This window comes from Berghia stephanieae, chromosome 6, assembly GCF_034508935.2.
Source record: "Berghia stephanieae isolate SIO BIC M18660-M18661 chromosome 6, UCSD_Bste_1.3, whole genome shotgun sequence".
Classification (NCBI taxonomy): Eukaryota; Metazoa; Mollusca; class Gastropoda; order Nudibranchia; family Aeolidiidae; genus Berghia; species Berghia stephanieae.
This window is the reverse complement of record NC_088365.1, coordinates 8,347,518-8,367,796: the sequence shown is the minus strand read 5'-3', so window position 1 is coordinate 8,367,796 and position 20,279 is coordinate 8,347,518. Positions and strand designations below refer to the sequence as shown.

The 20,279-nt window shown below is 35.7% G+C and overlaps 2 protein-coding genes across 5 annotated transcripts; one reads left to right on the top strand and one right to left on the bottom strand.

Moving 5' to 3' along the window:
* Nucleotides 1-771: 771 nt before the first annotated feature.
* Nucleotides 772-11,537, bottom strand: LOC144974426 (AP-4 complex subunit epsilon-1-like). Of its 3 annotated transcripts, none has more exons than XM_078917286.1 (2): nt 11,258-11,537; nt 772-4,586 (listed from the first exon to the last, which is right to left on the bottom strand). In XM_078917286.1, the coding sequence occupies exon 2, from the start codon at nt 4,375-4,377 to the stop codon at nt 1,453-1,455; it is 2,925 nt and encodes a 974-aa protein (XP_078773412.1). In that variant the 5' UTR covers nt 4,378-4,586; nt 11,258-11,537; the 3' UTR covers nt 772-1,452. The 3 variants fall into 3 exon arrangements, with proteins under 3 accessions (XP_078773412.1, XP_078773411.1, XP_078773413.1); XM_078917285.1 differs by having other exon boundaries at nt 11,330-11,537; XM_078917287.1 differs by lacking the exon at nt 11,258-11,537 and adding an exon at nt 6,230-6,578.
* LOC144974427 (N-alpha-acetyltransferase 10-like) lies at nt 8,698-19,745 on the top strand. 2 transcript variants are annotated; one of them, XM_078917290.1, is made up of 7 exons: nt 8,698-8,815; nt 14,182-14,280; nt 15,343-15,401; nt 15,919-15,967; nt 16,321-16,481; nt 18,162-18,246; nt 19,544-19,745. In XM_078917290.1, the coding sequence occupies exons 1-7, from the start codon at nt 8,795-8,797 to the stop codon at nt 19,604-19,606; spliced, it is 537 nt and encodes a 178-aa protein (XP_078773416.1). In that variant the 5' UTR covers nt 8,698-8,794; the 3' UTR covers nt 19,607-19,745. The 2 variants fall into 2 exon arrangements, with proteins under 2 accessions (XP_078773416.1, XP_078773414.1); XM_078917288.1 differs by lacking the exon at nt 8,698-8,815 and adding an exon at nt 11,752-11,882.
* Nucleotides 19,746-20,279: the final 534 nt, after the last annotated feature.

Below are 20,279 nucleotides of genomic sequence, written 5' to 3'. Positions count from 1 at the left end.
TATAAAGAAAACATAATACAAAGCATTACAGAGAGATGATTTACAAGGAAAAAAATATCATCTCCCAAAACTAACTATACATTTGACTGTTTCCCCCTCAGCCAGGACCAGGACAAAACCAAGTAATCTCATTCCAAGACAAAGACAGAAAGCAAGTTGGAAAACAGATATAGGGGGATAGAAGACGCAGTAAGTACCTCCCTGCCCACTATGGGAGGTCAGGAACCCCATCCAGAAATGTCATGTCAACATTTCATTAAAAGGCTAAGTTGCTGGAACGGAGGAAGCACACTCATACTCATATAAAACAGTAATATCAAATCAGGCTAGGGACAAACACACAGCAAAATGAGGTCACACTGTTCAATTCAATACATCTTTGAAATATGCATATGGAAAGCAAAATATTTTTCTATTTCACTTAAAGGAAAGACATTGGCAACAATGAAAGCAAGAAGAAAATCAGCAAGCCGTTGCGCTGGGCGCTGACTCATTTTTCAGGATATCAAATTATTATTGCAAAAATAAAAAGTTGACCAAACATTGAAATTAACAATGGTGGAGTAGAAATTAGTTAATATGCAAAGACAAATGGTGCACACTTTGGTTTTTGTCATTGGCCATGACTTTTTATGATAGTGAAGGAGCATCGAAATTTTATTAACATACAAATACAAACAGTATATAACAATTAGGAATAGTATAAAGCTTATCTACTATAATCATAAATTTACTTGGCATAACTTTGCCAACTGCCAGTGACTAAATCTATTTATTTTTTTTTTGTTTTAGGGGTTTTATGGTGCTTGAGACACTATAATGTCACTTCAGCACAAGTAAAAAGGTAGTAAAAGAATAGTTGAAAGATTTATATCAAGCTAACAAGTAGCCAAGAAAAAAAATGTAAGTTAAAGGAGACAAGTTCAAGAAAGAGGAGAAGTAGATCCAAGAGTATGTTAAATTGTAACTTTAACACCTATCTTGGATTTGAAGTGTCTATGATACATTTTGAAATACTTATATTGTATTATTTTGTTTACATTTAAAGATGCTATATTTGGAACTTTATAGGTAAAGATAAATGTCATTATTTATGTAATGAAGAAAAATGGCGTGGTTTAATGCCATTTAGTTCAAATTTGCCAAAACTTTTCAATTTTCACTTTTTAAAAAGAAAAGGACTGGAAGGGGATGTGGAATCAAATGACAAAGTTTCGTGTTTTGTTCTTTTGGCTTAATTTAAGATGACTATGAAGACGATGATGATGATGATGATGACGATGAGTTTTCTCCACCAAAAAGTGTAATTGAAGTGAGATAATGATGCACCATAATATGAGAAAAGCAATTAATAAAGTCTTTTTACTCTTACTAAATTTACTGATGTGATTTGTTCAATGTCCATAAACAATTCTACACTCCAATGAAAAAAAAGCAAACTTCATCTAACAATCAACAGCTTGTGGTCTCTGGATCACTGTCAGTCAGTGCATCAACAGCAGACCCTGCTAAACTGTGAGGAGCAGTTTCTATTAATGGAGAATCTGAATAGATAGTAGGAGAGAATGTCTCTGGGACTGAAGACAAACTTTCTTTATGATCTGACCAAGGCTCATTTGACAATAACGAGTTAGGTAGCTCTAAAGATGAAGTATACATCGAGTCATGAAACTCATCATCATTGTTATTTATCGGATGACTCAGACTTCTTAACGGTTTGACAGGAACTCCTGCATCAGTCATATTAGAGAAACTTTGTTCGTTTTCCAAGTCCTGTGTCCATTTCATTGGTTTTGTTTTCAATTTTTTTGAAATGCCAAAGGGATTGATTTCAATATGTCCTACATTAAAAATACCATGATGTTTGCTGTGATCATTGACATCATCATCATCATCATCCCATATAGTCTTTGGCCGTTTGACCTCTGAAGATAACAGATCTTTTTTCACTGTGGTAAGTTCTGTCGATGTGTTAGTATCAAAGCCTGATTCATCTAACCCTGCAAAAAGCTCTTCAGTAGCTTTTTTCTTTTTATCGTCCTCTTCAAGCTGTCTGCCATCAGGGTCAACAAGGATAAAGTTTTCAGCTGAATCATTTACACTTGTAATATTCCAATCATCTCCAACAGCAATGTCGTCATCCCGCCATTTGCTAATTACTTTTCTCTTTGATTGACTAGTTTGGGATTCAGTCATGTCTGAATTATTGACTCTGCTCTCGTCTTCCCCTACAACTGCTAATGAGAATGAAGATGAATCATGTAACAGTTGTTGCTGCAATGCATTCATTCTTCTTATATAAGGTGGTCTATAGCAATCATTACCTCTTGACAAGTCCTCAACAACAAGAGAGTCCAAGAATGAAAGTGAAAAATCTATTTCTGGATTGTCTTGAGAAAAAATCAATGACTTTGTTTGTAAATCATTAGGATTTCGTGCTAAATCTTCAAGCTCCTGCAAATCACTTTGAATAAAAGAATTTTTAATTTTGGTTTTATAGTCAAGAGAATCGAGCCACTGTATAACAGAGGAAGGCTCAATGCTATCACACAATAACATTTTGGTTACAGTCATAACACACTGTAACTTCAATTTTATCCTTGCTTTGTCTGAATTAAAATCACAATTATTTTTATCACTAAAAAAATCAGGAGAATAAACGAAAGTACTTTTGTTTGTGTTACGCATTATCACATTTTCATCATTACAATTGCATAAACAGTCAGAAACACTATCTAAAAAGCGTGCAGATGAGAAGTTTTCTTGCAATATGGGGGCTAAAGATCCAAGGAGTTGAATAGCTAATGAAAATTCAGCTAGTAAGTAATTCCTCTTCTCTAGGACAGTGAAAAGAGTGACAGCTAGATTGCAAGCACCGGCTTTGTCCATCACTTGATCAGGTTTACTAATTACTCCCACTTTCTTTAAAACTAAATCTACTACTTTGTCCTGTTTAGTTTGAGGTAGTTCATGAGATAAAATACTAAGATTTGTACAAATGTACCAGTCAATATTTGGAGAAAACCTCTCAGCCAAGTCACTAATCATCATTAGAATCTCCTGTTGAAAATTTTGTTTTGTTGTACTTTCGAGCTGTTCAAACAATTTGGAGCATATTGCTTTCACATTAGCCCTATTTGCCATAGCATGAAGAAGTAAGGTTGTCCTGGATTGAATGGTGTGATCCTCATTGGTGAGACACTCCACAATGGCCATTTGATGTTGAGACACAAATGACTGTTTGATTCTTGACAATGCAATCAACAGACCAAGACCTTGATATTGCATATCCTCATTTGAATCGGATGAAAGAAGTTTTGAAATGCAACGAGAGCACAACTGAAGAAGTGCTTCGTTTGGATGGATTTTGGTTGCTGTCAGAATGCATTCCACAAGCACAGCCAATGAAATTGGCACGCTTACCTTTGTTTTTTCAATTAGATTTTTCAACAGCGGGCAAATTTGATCGCTTAAATGAGAATCCACATGACCTATATTAGCCAACACTTTAAGGAGAGAAATCTGAAGCCATGGCAGTGGAGTCATATGATAATAGTAATTGGATCCAAATCCCCTATTGTTGATTTGATCTAAGATGTGATGGAAAGATGATCCTAGTCCAATGAATCGAGATGGGTTTTCTGACGTTAAGGTTACAAAAATATTCATCACAGCCATAAGAATGCCTGGATCTCGAGAAGTGAGGAAAACGTTTAATTTTTCTAGGTCTGAATGAAGAAGGTCAGGGCAGTGATTGTAAAAATTACTGAAACAGTGTAAAGCTTTTTCTTTCACTAAATCATGTTGATGTTTAAACTTTGATACGACGTCTGGAAGGAAAAGCGATATAGTGTCATCCTTCACCACCAATTCACCTGCGACTTTTAGAGCAATACAGTTATCCATCATGTTAGAACTGTTAATGTCTTTAAGAATTGTTGACATCATCAACAAGGTGATATCACTGTGAGGGCCTAGAATTAGACATGACATAAGATAGCCCAGGCATTTGTCAAAGCCGCGGCCCTGGTTAGCAAATTTGATGGTTTCAATTCCAATAAAATGAACATCATATCCCAAAAGATGACAAAACAAGACTTTAGTAAAACTTGTACGTACAATACTAGATTTTGTTACGAGGTCAATCTGTTTCAATTTTTGCTTGATATTTGACAATTCCGAATTTACAATATGGGCTTCATGGGACTTTGAGCGGGCACGATGAACATTTTTCATAAAATTTTGAACCTCCACTGGTGGAGCTTGTCGTTCAGACATCTTTGTACCACCACCACCACTTGCACCGCTTCCTCCGATAAGGCTCTGGGTCAGTAATTTAGGTATTGAAGCCAAAGTTTTTTCCATTATATGACTCATAGTAACAGAGTTGGATTTGTCTGCACAGATGAAATAATGCTAATGGTAGATGACAATGCTTTCTTCATGATCATATGGCCATTAAAGCCAGACTCTTTTTACTTCTTCTACTATAAATCATTGCTCCATGATCAAGAATGATTCTTTTGTATAATAAGAATTACTCAATCAGTTCCGAGGTGATTCAGATCAAAGTTTCATTCAATATCCTGTCAAAAAGAGGAGAAAAAACAAGGCAAATAAGTAAAAGAATAATTGATCATTTATTAAAGAGCATGAAGAGCATGGAAGAAAAAAATTACACCAGTATCAAGTGATGAAAATAAAATAAATAAATATTTTTAAAAACAAACAAAAAACCCCAATTTTGTCTACATTTAGGCGGCTACAAAATCTTCTAATAATAACACGAAGAGAGATTTTCGGCATAATCCTGGCGTAGCATAGAAGGACCTGATACCAACTTTTATCAGTACCAAGTACCTACTAACTTTAATACAGACACCAATGTCTTGTGATTTCCACATCACATGAAATGAAATAAAGATATGAGATAGAAGGATGGGGGGAGGGGAAGGGGAGGGGTGGTGGTGGTTGTGTATAGTGAAAGTAAAATACAGTACTTCCTTCCCTCCAACCCCCTCTTTAGGACAGGGGGTTGGTCAGAGGGGGTGACTTCCTCCCCTGAAAACAACAATTAAATTAAGACTCAGATCCCTCTACCCATTCTCCCCTCTCAAATATCAACATTTACATTGCACATTTATACAGATTTACTATAATTAATGCCTTTCACAACGTTTTCATTTACGCCTAGCTATAGATAGAAAAATTTGAACATTTAAATCAAACATTTTCATGGATTTACAACGCTCAATGTGGTTATTTGTTTTCATTTATTCTCCCAGCAGGCCATAATGAACCATATTTCAATTTCATGAGTACCAGTTGCCAGTTAAGCATCTTTTTTTTTCGGTATGGTGAAGATTGTGCAAATCTGTTGATTCCAAGCTTTGAGAATACTCTCTCTCTCTCTCTCTCTCTCTCTCTCTCTCTCTCTCTCTCTCTCTCTCTCTCTCTCTCTCTCTCTTTCTCTCCCTGAGTATGTCTAGGAACGAGACTTGAATGGCTCAAAATGTGTGGGGGCATGATGAGTTGGTGGCATGGCCGACTGGAGTACTATAGTAGGGCTATGGTTGGTGGGGATAGGGGTGAGTCTGAAGTTCATATAATAAATTGCATTACTCCAGATTTAACACCGCCAACCTTTATCAACTCTTCTTCCTTCTTTGCCATTAGTAATTATAATTAATTACATTTATTACATTGTGAAGCCGAACCAGGTGTTATAGTTATAATATTAGGGAAACCAGAAAAAAAAATCACTTTTTTCATCCCTACAGGGAAATTTTTCTTTAGGATCTATTCCAAGGAAAGACTGAAATAACCCAGGCATGAGCCGCAGTGCAGCCCCGCAAAGTGAGCTAAGGCTGATCGGCGCGCACTGGCTCCGCTCTAGCTCATCTCTCTAGTCTAGTCCAATGAAACATGTGAGCAGAAATTAGTAGTGTACTTTATAAGTAGACTAAATAATCGTGTGTAATCATAACAATAACATATTCGGTGTTAAAGTTGAAGATTATCCTAGATTTTTAACCTTAATAGAGTTAGAGTTAGACTTGGTAAAAATCTAGACTAGTGCGGTTGTCGTCATAACCATCGTCAATGTCAACAGAATTTGGACATCTACTACTATCTATCTATCTAGAGAGGTGCGCCGGTGTTACCAATTCTTAGCTTCTATACCAGGACAAATCATTCGTTTGGACAGAAAAATAAATAAAAAACTTACCGCTTACCGTCAAAAGCAGTTTAGATTTGAAGATACATTCGTTTTCTATCAAAAAACATTCGGTACTAGACAATCCTTGATGAATATCAAAAGTTGTGTTTGAAATTATATCCTAAATCTTTTCATGATTCATTCCTCGCTAAATCGTGTGTGTTTTTCGTCTGATTCAATGGTTGGTGCCCCCTAGTGCCTGCCGCCTGCCGCGCAAAACAAAGGTTTTTTAAAAAGGTTATTGAGAAAAAGATACGGAAAAAAAGTGTCCCTAGATAGGTATGCAATTTGGTGCATAAGTGCAGTAAAAATTGGTGCGCAAAATTAGTTCGTAGAGGATGCGAGACTGTGTGTGTGTGGTGTGTGTGTGTGTGTGTGTGTGTGTGTGTGTGTGTGTTTGTGTGTGTCTCTTTCTTTCTTCCTTTTTTTTTTGGGAGTGCCTACGTACACGGTAACGGGGCATCTAGCCTCAGGATCTATGTACACGTAAACCGGTTTACCGTTGCAACATTCTGTCAGTGATGGTCCTCGCTGTCGTGACCGCGCGCGCTCGTGTGTGTGTGTGTGTGTGTGTGTGAGTTGTTTTTGTTTAATCAAAACAATTTTAACCATTAATGGCGAGATTCCATCTTACACTCCCCAAACTCCAGATCTTAGTCTTAATGTTATCATTAAAAGACAAGCTTTGCGATTTATAGTTTAATTGAAGCCCGAGTCGAAATATACTCTTACTACTGCTCTCTTGGTGGAAACGATTTATTCTGCATAAGCAATCTGGAGAAAAAAATCAGTGTCACTGTAAAAGGTTAAAATTTCACGAAGTACGCTCCGTGAACACCGCTGTAACAATCCTTTGATCTACGTCATCAGGCAACCCATTGTTTCTTTCATCTTTTCCCATTCCCCCTTACTATCCCCCCATCCCCCGCCCATCTCTCTCTCTCTCTCTCTTCTCTCCTCTCTCTCTCTCTCTCTCTCTCTCTCTCTCTCTCTCTCTCTCTCTCTCTCTCTCTCTCTTCTTATCATATTTTTCTTCTATCTATGTATCCTTCCCATCTCAATGTAAAATGAAAACGTTCTGCTGTTTGCAGATACATGTATGATTGTTTTGTTTGGGATTTTGGGGGTGGGTACGAAAGAAATCAAGGTCATAAGTAACCGTGCACAAGAGCTGTATAGGGAATTGGTTTCTGGGGGTCTTGCAAATACCAAATATTTTATGGAAAGCTCTTTCGAACTCCAAGACGTCTGGTTTGTTTTGCTATCTTGGAACAAACGAAACAGAGATGTCTTGAGGTGTGACCTAGTTGTCTGATTTTGTGACCTGGATGTAAGGTTTTGTGACCTAGATGTATCCTTCTGTGTGTGCAAGCCATGCGGGTAAGTACAGCGATAGCTTGCCAGTTGAGGAAAAAAAAAAGAAGAAGCAGCGTATCCGCATTTGAAAAACAAAACAAAAAAATCCTGAAAAAACAAAACAACTTAACCTTTTAAAGGCGAATATCAATCTTACTTGGACCAAAAATAAAAAATTACCGTTTTCATCAAAAGACAAAAAACAAATTACAATTTAAAAACTTGAGCTTTTATATAGGGCAATATCCACCCAACGTGCTCAAAGCGCTTTTTACCAATATTCTTACTGCTCTTATGGTGGAAACGTTTTTTTTTTTCTGCGTTAAAAAATAATATAAATGACGACTATTATTTGAAAACAAAAAAATCAATGTCACTGGCAAAGGGTTAATTGCAGTACTCCTGCATCCTGTGAGACTCCTACGGCACTTGCTAATCATAAAAAAGGAAATAGCAATCAACAATACTAAGTTGAAAAAAAAAGAAGAAAAAAGAGGAGGGGGGGGGGGGAAGAGCAAACCCAGTAGCAATGCAACCTTTAGCGGCCAAATTCGATCTTTGATCTAACACCAAATCCTCTTTCATCAAAAGACAAGTAACGGCAAAACGATTATAGACATTGAAGTCCGAGTTGCGATAGTCTGACTGCTCTCTTGGTGGAAAAGCTGTATTCTCCGTTAACAATAATAAAGATAAAAGCAAACTTTTATCTGAAAGCAAAAAATTTGCTTCGCTGTTAAGGGGTTAAGAACATCTGCCAGCATCGTTGACAAGCTCTACGTCACCAGGCCACACGTCTCCCTTTCGTCTTCATCATGCAACCCCCCCCCCCCCCCCCCCCCCCCTCTCACTCTCACGGTGGTGGTGGCGGCGGATAAAAAAGGCCTTTTTTTCTTTTATTCAATCAACTTGACTGCTGGTGGACCCTAGGCCTCTCTACAAGTCCAAGAAATAATACTCACTTTTTCTCTGCTCCAACGAAAATATCTACCCCCTACTGGTCTAATTATTTGTAGCAGACGACAAATTTCTCAAAACGGTCACGTGACACTATAAAAACAACACAGGAAGTCCATGAAAGCTTATTTACGGCATTTCCTTTGAACCGTGTAAACAACAAAATTTCGTTTTCATTCGACTCAACGGGTCAGATTGGCCGGTATTTTTTTAACGAACTAAAGTTCTGAAAAATCAAAATGTTTCTTAGAAAGCTGAAAGATGCTAGTTTTTGAAACAGAGGTAGGTTTAAAAAAAAAATCTTTATATTTTACGTGAATGCATGCTCAAGGCGAGTTGGACGTCCAGCGGAGGTTGGTAGGCCAAAGGCCCACCTCTCTAGATATAAATAACGCTGTGATTATCCCCAGACACCTGTCTGGGGATAATAAAAATTTGTTATCCCCAGACACCCGTCTGGGGATAACGAATTTTCATTATCCCCAGACGCATATATGAAACTCCGCTCTTTTAAACAATTATCCACATTCCAGAATATGGAATGTTTCCAGATGCACATAGAAATAAGGAAAGTTAATAAAATATCTATAAAAACATAAAATTAACCAACATTAAAATCAGTTGTTACTACATATACACAATATGCGTCGACTTCGAAGTGGGTGTCATGGCCGAATGGTTTAGTCGTCTGCCCTGGAAGTTTGACCATAATCGACGTTGTGGGTTCGAATCCTGGTAACGTCACTTTTTTTTTTTTTTAAATTCCGTCTTCTTTTTACAGAACGTTGAAAGGGATAAATGTCCCATCCATCCTCCCCCCACCTCTTTTTTTTATTATTAAACTCTCTCTCTCTCTCTCTCTCTCTCTCTCTCTCTCTCTCTCTCTCTCTCTCTCTCTCTCTCTCTCTTGTTTTTTTCTAGTTTCTAGCAAATATATTCGTCCCCACTCCGATCTCAAATAGTGTCTAAAAAGAATAAATAATTAAAAAGCAAACAAACAGAAATATTCAGAGAGCGACCAAATGGTCAGATAGAGGAGAGAAAAAAACAATAATTGTTTTAAAAATAAAAACAATTTAAGAAATTCATGCTCAGAAACGGAACATTTACATAAAGGTTTAGCAAACAAAAAACTCTAAGGTTTAGGTCAAAATATAAAAAAAAAAAGAAAAAGAGAGATTTCCCTCGGAGCAGGGAATAGTGTTAACAATAATAATAATAATAATAATAATAATAATAATAATAATAATAATAATAATAACAATAATAATAATAATAACAATAACAATTATAATAATAATAATAATAATAATAATAAATAATAATAATATAATATATATAATAATAGTAATAATAATAATAGTAATATATGATAATAAGAGTATTAATAATAAAACTAATATATTATTGTAATATAATAATAATGATTATGATGTAATTAGTAATTATAATATCAAATATTCAATTATTATTATTATTATTATTATTATTATTATTATTATTATTATTATTATTATTATTATCATTGACCAAAACAAAAAAACAAAACAATAATAGATCTAGAGCAAATTAAATAATGAAATAATATTATCGGAGAAATAAAAAATTCAACTGATTAAAAAAAAACTCTTGCTCGGAACTCGGAACAAAAGTGAAAACAATGAAAATCAATTGGGAAGAAAGAAAGAAAAGTAAAAAAAATTTTTATAATGAGTGGGGGGGGGGGGGGGGGGGGGCGGTCGCGACTGGGTCGAATCTGTGCAGCTAAAAGGAGTAAAATGAAAGGTGGCCTTACCCACTGAGCTGCCTATCCACACCGCTATCGGAATATTTTAAATTCATATATGAGCTAAACATATTTCCACCATTTTTGCTTCCTTGTTTTGGTAGTTTTTTCATCTCTGATTCGAATAAAAATATGTTGTTGGATCTAGTTTTGTGGACGTGTGATACTAAATTGTATTGTCTTGTGCGAAGCAGACAGGAAAATAACAGGTGTGGGTTTTGGGCTTTGGGGCGAACAACACCATGGCCTAGGAATTCGTCCGCGACATAAAAATTATTCCCGGTCGTCCCCAAAATTGTGGCCAGAATGAGCAAATTATAGAAACAAGAGATGATCAATAAAGTTAACAGGTAGGTTGGTAATGAAAATTTAAATGGTTGGTGGACTATGAACAGATTTGATGATTAACAACTTTCTTCCTGGTTGAAAATAAAAAGTCGAATTGCCAGTTTGACGTTTTCAGATCAAAGTAACAAAAGAAATTTCATTGATCCATTTGCTTTAAAATATTTTTTTTTAAAAGAGCTGGATTTGACATTTGATCACTATTTACTTTCATCTTGTGTTAAATATCACTTGATATAGTCTATTAACTGTTTTGGGACACAACCACTAGTATTTTTCCCAGAATATTTGGTATTTTTCACGCCTAGTTTGGCATTTTGCATAAAATCTTTCTGCCCACTTGCTACATGCGTCTGGGGATAGTATCCTCAGACAGGTGTCTGGGGATAACAAAAATTGGTTATCCCCAGACACCTGTCTGGGGATAACGAATTTTTATTATCCCCAAACAGGCGTCTGGGAATAATGACAGCCTATAAATAACTATAAAACTTTTCTTCAATTCTTATTGGTTTTCTTAATGGGGAAAAGGATAACCCTTTACTTTTATTTAAAACTGAAGAGACGTTTTTCAATTATCATAATTGGTTGACCTGGTGGATGATGGCAACTGCTGACTGCTGGCTGCTGGTGACAGTGACTGACTGAACTGACTGGCAACTTACAATGGTCGTATCCACCGGCAGCTAGATACTCTCTGAGCTAGAAACAAATACTGTCCTTACGTTGACTTAAGTAAGCGGCCAATTTCATATCTGACAGTTGTCTATCACGATGAAAATGACTCAATTAACATAAGAAAGCGTACAGTACGGTTATCAGTGTTGGCCAATATCCTCATCTTCTTATGCAGTTGTTTTTGTTGACTGAATTAATAATGCTCTCCCTTGATCTAGAAAATGTAAATTATTGTCGTGATATTTTCATTAAAACTAAAACACCAAAATAAAAGGATTTAATTAATTTGTAAAATTTATAGAAGCTAATAGTTTGAACATTTTTAGAAATTTCACATAATATGAAATACAGTGCAGAAAATCGAAAGTAGATTTTACGCTAACAATTTCTGTTTCTGACATTCTTCCGTGGTTTGTAGTAGTTTGTAGTTTATCAGCCGTGCTTGCTTACTTACTTATAAGCTTGGATTGCCTTTTATTTTTGTGATCTTGAGAGGGGTGATTGCAGAAGAACTGAAAGATGAATATACGATGTGCTGTTGTAAGTTACCTACCGATTGTACCGTAAAGATTGGGCCCCTCCTTCCATCGATCGTAGTTATTTTGTTAAACTTAACGCCAGACTTGACCAAATTATTGGCAGACCTTCACTGAACCGGCACCACTAACGATGGACAGTTGTTTTTCTCAGACAGACACTTTTTTGAAACTCCGCTCTTTTTAAACATTTATCCACATTCCAGAATATGGAGAGTTGGGAGACCTTCCATAAGCTACTACATCCCAAGTATTCTTGTTCTAGTAGGGGGTTTGGGAGTTTCTAAACTAAACGAACAAAGAAATAAGTAAAGTTAAAGTTAATAAAATCTCAATCAAAACATTTTAAAAATTAACCAACAATTAAATCAGTCATTGGATAGCCATCATCATTATCATTTTGCCTTTTTCACCCTATACTATTACTATAGTCTATAGGCCACAGACAAAGAGTTTCCATCCTTCTCTATTCTGAGCTAACTTTTTTTATCTCGTTCCATGTCCTATCACTTGTCTTTATATCAGTTTCTTTAATTATGCGGCTATGTGGTCTAGTGGTATGACACTCGCTTTCGGATCAGAAGGTCCTGGGTTCGAGCCTTGCGCTCAGCGCATATTGGAAAAGGCTATTTACTCAAATTCTCTCACTGTACTCAGATGTAAAATGAGTACCTGGCCGTTAACAGCGTTGTCTTTGTCCGAAAAAATGGTAATATCGCCTAACACAGGCGTCGTGTCCCGTCCTACATGTTAAATGTTGCTGTTGACCAGGGACCCCTTGTAAAGCGCTTTGAGCACATTTAGTGGATATTGCGCTATATGGTATGGAAGCTGTGGAACAAAAGAAAAATCCAAACTACATAGAACCCTCAGAGAAGCTTCAAAAATAATTAACACCGACCTTAGAAGCCTTGACACAACTTATATTTATGCAGTTGAGAAGAAAGCTTTTAACATTATCAACGAAAAGAGGCATCCGCTGAGCAAAAAATTCCAACTTCTGCGCTCTAGAAGCAATATGTAGGACAAATCGACATAAGGCAACCTTCATTCCAACCGCCATAAAATTAATTAACAAATATTCTGTGGGAAAATGAGACAACCAATGAAAATAATGAGCAGCAGTGGCGTGAATCATCATCATCGACATTGCCGCCTTCGTTATCATCATCATCGACATTATCATCATTATTGTAGTCATCATCATCATCATCATCACAATCATCGCCATCTTCTTCTTAATATAAGACACTATATTTATAATATGGTTATCTGCTGTCCCAGCAAATATATCGTATCGTTCTGTCTGTCTGTCTGTGTGTATGTATAGATGTATGTGTGTGTGTATTATGTATGTATGTATGTATGTAGGCATGCATGTACGATGGTATGCTGGTCTGTATGTATGTCTGCATGTATATATATATATATATATATATATATATATGTATGTGTGTGTGTATGTATGTACGCTCATTTCTTTTGTAAACATGTGTAGCAACAATGTGCAAGCGTGTATGTTCGTGTATGACTGTGTCTGTAATGTAAACGTGTTGATGTTCATACCATGAACCAAACTGAGCATTGTTTACCTCACATGTATTGCCTTTAATTTGGACAATTCCACGAAGCAATTCGAAGCTGCTTGTTTGGCGAAGACGTCATCGGGTCAGCAGAGTCCTTTGCTATATTATGTACACAAATTGCGTTGACATTCATGTGGGTGTCATGGCTGAATGGTTAAGTCGTCTGCCTTAAAGTTAAAGGCTTGTCGGAATTGACGCTGTGTGTTCGAATCCTATTGTAAGAGAAATTGAAATAAGAACAGTGGGCATACAGCGCACTAAAAGATTGTTTGGATTGTCACAAGGTCATAGGTCGGGTCAACTGTCTCCACACTCTAGTAAGGGAAGAGTATGCGTAGTTGATTGAGTTGTTCATTAATTATCCTTTCATTTAAACGACACTTTATTTTATCTTATTGAAGAATAAAGAGTGACTTTTATTCATAATAAAAGCCAAAAGGAAGCTACACCCAGAATATTGATTAAGCGCCAAAAAGTATTGAGTACTCACTGATTTCAATCTTAATGAGTAGTATTGAATAAGGCCCGTCCCTAGTTGTATGGACTCAATGGGAAATGGCGCTTATGATAGGGTCACAGTCACAGTGGATAATAGCGCTGGGTAAATTAAGTTTGTGACACCCCTTCAAACCTACTTGATGTGTTTGTTTCTTGAAGCTCTTGAGGATATAAGACTGAAGATATTAATGTAAATTTTATTTATTTATTTTCTCCCAGCCTGATGACTTAATGAACATGCAACACTGCAACCTTCTATGTTTACCTGAAAACTACCAGATGAAGTATTACTTTTACCATGGCTTGTCGTGGCCTCAGGTGAGTAGATGTTTCTTAACCATTTACATGCAGTTTCTGGCCAACACTAGACTGACACCATATATTGCCATTAGGTCTGAAAAGATAGTAAGTACAGCAGTTTCCATGACAGTTTTGCAGCCTGAGTGCCCACTCCATCTAAGTGTCTGCTCTTTTAGACAGCTAATAAGCTAATAGATTTTGAAGTGTCTCATTCAAAATGAACTGATTTTGTGATAAAGTCAAGCATTGTTTTGAAATAGTCTCATATTACAATTACGTCCATGTTTGGATTTGATATGAATTTCGATGGCCAGTTTTGTAGCCTGTTTAGTTACACCTGCAGCTAAAAAGATCAGAAGGATTAATATAAATTGTAATTTATCAAATGAAAATCAAGTACGCGGGGTGATTTATGAAGCACAGATAAGGTGTATGTAATGAATCATTAAGATATAATCTAAAGGTCAGACAATGTGGCATATGAAATTTTTTGTCTTTTTGGTGCGCCATCGAGCATTATGCCTTTATGCCTTTTCAACCACTTGACTCTTAGGTCAGACCTGCCCACTTGGAAATAAAAAATTCGTAGTTTTTAAAAGATAAAAATTGTCGTCATCATAGTCAACTTTACTGATTAATAATTTGCCCTCACGATGATTAGATATCACTTCAAAATCCAATTATGCACTCTGGCATCAAATTTTATTTTCAATAAGTTTTAATGACTCGGGAATGTTCATGGAGTTCTGAAATTAGAGCCAAAATTTTGTAATTCTACGACTTTTTCATAGTGGTAGGCAGGTCTGTCTTAGGTGGACATCGTTATATATTTCAGTGCATTTTGCAGTATACCAACATTGCTGAATGACTTGATATCCATAGGTAGGTTTTTCCAAACACAAAATGTGATTTGGGAGAAAGAGTAAATATAGCTATATAGATCCTTGCATCTAGTTAGTATCTTTTTCATTTTATGTTGGTTCATCTTATTCCATTTATTGAGAGTACCTCATTAATTGAATTTGCTTTATTGTTTTCTGCTTTTAAGGTGATTATTAATTTTTATTTTTTATTTTACAGCTTTCATATGTAGCAGAGGATGAGGGTGGAAAAATTGTTGGCTATGTCTTGGCTAAGATGTAAGTAATCCTTATGCACTTCTTTTTTTTGTTTGTTTTTTTTCTGGTTTTTTAGCCTTTTCCTTGAGTGAGACTTCTTGTTTTTTCCTAGGTCTTGATTTTGATCGTCCCTTAAGAGGAAGGCAGTTGGATGTGAAAGTATGTTAATTTTCATATTTGGGAGATTTTTGTAAATCTCGATGCTATTGTTTATAGGTGTATGTTAGAAACTCTCTGGTGGAGATGACACTTTTCTGATAATATCTGGAATTCTAATATTTATTATGTTTTTCATTTCCAGAATGGCATCAGTCACAAACCATTCAGCCCCAAAATTATATGATTTTTCTATTTTTAGGCCAAGATCACTCCTCAACCAGTGTTAATCACACCATTTAAATATAGGATAAAGCTATCCTGTGAAAATGCTTTAATTTTTCCATATCATGAACTTAGTCAGGATCTTCATGTTTACATACTCATTTTACTTTATTTTCATTTTGTCACAATTTCTTTCTTTCCTGAAATCGAAAAATAGGGAGGAAGATCCAGAAGATTCTGTTCCACATGGGCACATCACATCTCTGGTAAGTCAAATCAAACATTGGTAACGTTTTTGTTTTTTTCATGTTGTTCATTAGACTTGTCAACTTTCTCAAATTTATTTATAAATTTCTCATATTTGCTCTAATATTTTAAGATCCCAAATTGATTTATATTTTCCAAATTTTTTCGTTTGTTTTACAAATTAGTTCAGAGAAAAAATTACCACGTCATTATCATCATCTTTATTATAATTACCACTACAGTCACTCACTTCAACTCTACCACATCTACCAATAACAACATTGTTTACACCACCTTGATCATCATCATCATAATCATCGTTTCTTTTCTTTTAATTTCTGTATATTTCATAAAACCTATTTGTTTTTCCAAGGCTGTTAAACGGTCTCATCGTCGTTTAGGCCTTGCACAGAAATTGATGGATCAGGCATCACGAGCCATGGTAGAAAACTTTAATGCGCAATATGTATCTCTTCATGTGAGGAAAAGTAATAGAGCAGCACTTCATCTTTACACAGAGACACTGAAGTTCACGTAAGTGATTTTATTTTTCTTTGGTTCTTTTATTTAAAGCCTCTATAAGATATTCTTGCTAAGTAAGTAGTTGTTGTTATTATTATTATTAATATTACTAAAACTATTACTACTACCACTACTACTGTGAATAGTGGAGACCCTGCAATATTTGCGGAGACACAAAGGCTGTTATGAACAGGCACTCATAAATTTCAATTATTATACTACTGTATTTTGAGACAAATCTTCAACGATCAAATGATCGATCATATTGCCCCAGCAAAGGTAGATACATTTTCTACGTTCTCTCACATTGTTTAATTATTATTAGTATTGTTATTATTTCTAGTAAAAATGTGTTCTACGATCTGAAGTTGTTCTCTTTTCCACTTTTATTTATGACCTAGGTCATAATCTATCATCACATTTTCACTTAAGGTCATAGAGAGTAAGAAAGACTACAAGAGGACAGTACAATATCAGGAAATAGGAGTTTAAAATACCACACTGAAATCTTCTTTTCTTCTTCATTCGACTCAATATTCCTTGGGTTTGTATTTTCAGTAAAGTTCATTAGCCACTCTGCAGGATTTCAAAACATTCCGAACACATCTATTATCAATACCATCACAAACACCACACCCACTTCTGCCATTATCAATGACACTGGAACAAAAAAAAAAAAGAGCTCTTGAAACCCCATTGTTAGAATCATCATCATAATCGTCATTAATTAAGAATAAATCACCCCCTTAATCAGAATCATGCCTGTTTATTCCCCCATCTTCATCTGAATCCATCTGTAAGAGTTGCAATGTAAACAATTTCACATTACAAAGTGTCAATGAGACCGTCATTGTGCACTGACAGCCTCAGTAAAGGTCTTCTAAGAAAGTGCTTGCAGTCACAGCAGTACAAGTTTTATACTTGTAGGCTTCGTACTTCACTCATTTATTACAACGTTATGAGTGGCGTCTTTTGTGTATCTAGAAACCCAGCCGTGCTTAAACTTACAGGCCTACTCCTTCCGGCTTATGTAACAACTAAGGAGTTAAGAGAAATAGATAAATATTAGTAGTGGGGATAAGAGGTTTCAGTCCAATTTACTGACACTCAGTCGGTTTGGTTCAAGACTGAGACCATGGGATTGGTTCGCAGCTTGCAAAGACAGGTAGACAGTCTCGTACAGAGTAGGTGATTCTGGGGAGTATTTCTCGTTCGCCTATAATTTGTTGAAAGCCCAATAATTTCAGGAATACTCTTCAACAGTCGTAACGTCACTTCCTTCCTAATGACGCATGGTAACTTAGTAACACTGGCTCTAAACCATCGGAACAATGGCGGACGCCTGTATGAAATATTTCTCTGGCGAGCATAAAGGGTATCCAGAGGAAAAAAACACATAAATTTGATCATGTTTTGACTTTACACATTCTGATCACAAGGCATATGAAAAGTTCTAGCCAGCATGAAAAATAAAAAGTAATGATTTTCTTTGTTTAGAACCAAGATGGCCGCCGTTGCCGGGCGTGTGACATCAGACTATTGAATCGTATTCCCGGAACCGGCATTTAAAAAAAAATATTTTTTCATTTATTAAAATTTAGGATAGTATTGGTTTGCAAAGGGATAAATCTTAGAGTTAGAGGTTTATAATGCCTTGCTTGATATATTATAATATTTATTATTTTGTTGCAGAATAAGTGAAGTGGAACCAAAGTACTATGCTGATGGAGAAGATGCCTATGCCATGAGAAGGGACTTGATTGAAATGAGGGACAAGGTAAACTTGCTTGTTATTTTTTTACAATAAAAGCACAACAAGCCTTTTCATCCATAGCTCCACGCCTATGGAACACACTCAGTCCTCGGACAAAGTCCTGTGAAAATTTATCATCTTTCAGGAAATGTCTGAAGACTGAGTTGTTCCTTGAGGCTTATTTTTTATGAGATAGATGTTGCTTAGATTTTGTTTTTGTATTCATCCTTATTATGTAGTGTCGTGATTTTAAAAAAGATAATTCTATTTTTTTTTTTTTCATATTATGTAAAGCGCCGTAGAGCACGATTAACGTGGATGTTTAGGTGCTATATAAATTCATTATTTACTAACAAAGGGAACAAATATTTCAAATCACATAAACTGGCCATGCATCTTCTGAGACAGTTGAGAAGAATGATTTTCAGGGCAGTATCTCCTCTTGAATCAAAGTTATTGAGCATTGTCACTAACTGGATGGGTGATTATGAATGCAAATATTTGATAAAGACATTTTATGCACACTGTTTAATTGGGAATATGTTTTATAATTCTGAATATTTACAAGAAGCGGCTGCTAATCATCCTGCTCTTTTAGGAAAGACGTCCGATCGCAGTAGCCCTTTTTGTAATTGGACTTTCGGCAAGCAATCTTATTGACAACAGGCACTGAGCTCTAAAACTGTCAAACTGCCTGTCTGTCACCACTGTTATATACCTAGGAATATTCCAAGCCTCTTAAAACATCTCTCAAACTAAACTTACCAGCATTATGAAAAATAGAATCTTGAAGGATCTTGCTGATTTATCTCTCAGTGAGAGTACAAGAGCTCTTCTATAAGCTTTTTTTCTTTTCTTTTTTTTTGGATCTACTTCTGTTCTCTTGGAGCCTTTCTGACCTTAGAGTAATTGTAACATTCAAGTTGGTAAAAGCAATCTTAGATATTGATTCGTTGCCAGTACTTAAATATCGGCTTTCTGGTCTTGTGGTATGACACTCGCGTTCGGATTGGAAGGTCCTTGGTGCGTGCCCGGTTGGCACATAGTTGAGTCCTTGGAAAAGGCTCTTTACTCACATTCTGTCATCATACTCAGGTGTAAAATGAGTACCTGGACTTTAACAGTGTTGTCTCTGTCGAAAAAGTTGTAATAACGCCTAACAGGCGTCATGTCTCATTCTACATGTTACATGTTGCTGTTGGTCAGGGACCCTCTCTATATAAAATCTCACTTAATTATTAGTTAATAAAAGTTGTATGTTATGATATTTTTGATGTTATTTATTCTAGATTTTGCTTACTTTGCTTTCATTTTCTTACAGTTTGGATTAAAGAGAGATGATGAATCTGGAAATGAAAATTCTTCAAAGTCAAGGAAATCATAATATCCAATGTGCGTGAAGGTGTCACTCTGGCTGTGGGGTGCTTCGTGTGTGTGTGTGTGTGTGTGTGTGTGTGTGTGTGTGTGTGTGTGTGTGTGTGTGTGTGTGGAGTGCGGGATCTAGGATAATGTCATGAAAGAGAGAGAGAGTGTGATTCGAGGATGATGATGAAAGGCAAGAAATGGTGAAAGCAAAATGAGCTGTCAGAGAGAGGGAGTGAGATGGGGGGGGGGGGGGGGGCGGCAGGCTTTTTTCATATTTCAAGTGTTATTATTGTATTATTTTAAAAATTGACTTTAACAGACTTTGAGTATGAGTTGTTTTTTTAATTTTTTTAAATCATCCTTTTCAGTGTTGAATGTGAATGTTCACATAATAAAGATTTGAATTTTAAATGAATTGAGATCCATATGAAATGTTTTTACAACATTGATGAAATAAAACTTCCCTTTTTTCTATGCTTAAAAATATTTTATTGCATCTTTTGTTTTTTTTAAACTTTATATATTTAACATTCATGTGCAGAAATGTTGAGTGCTTTACAATTGATTTTTTTTTTAAATCAAAAGTAATAAGAACTAAATCGTCGTCCTCATTTTATTCAAATTATTTCTGTTCAACATTTGTTCATACTGTGCAACCTCTGGATACGACAATTCCCAGATAACCACATTGA

Bases quoted from the DNA above. Each gene is read 5' to 3' on its own strand.
- LOC144974426 (XM_078917286.1), bottom strand. From the start codon at position 4,377: ATGAGTCATATAATGGAAAAAACTTTGGCTTCAATACCTAAATTACTG.
- LOC144974427 (XM_078917290.1), top strand. From the start codon at position 8,795: ATGCTAGTTTTTGAAACAGAG. The intron at 15,402-15,918 runs GTAAGTAATCCT...ATCGAAAAATAG, and splicing joins GGCTATGTCTTGGCTAAGAT to GGAGGAAGATCCAGAAGATT. The intron at 15,968-16,320 runs GTAAGTCAAATC...TGTTTTTCCAAG, and splicing joins ATGGGCACATCACATCTCTG to GCTGTTAAACGGTCTCATCG.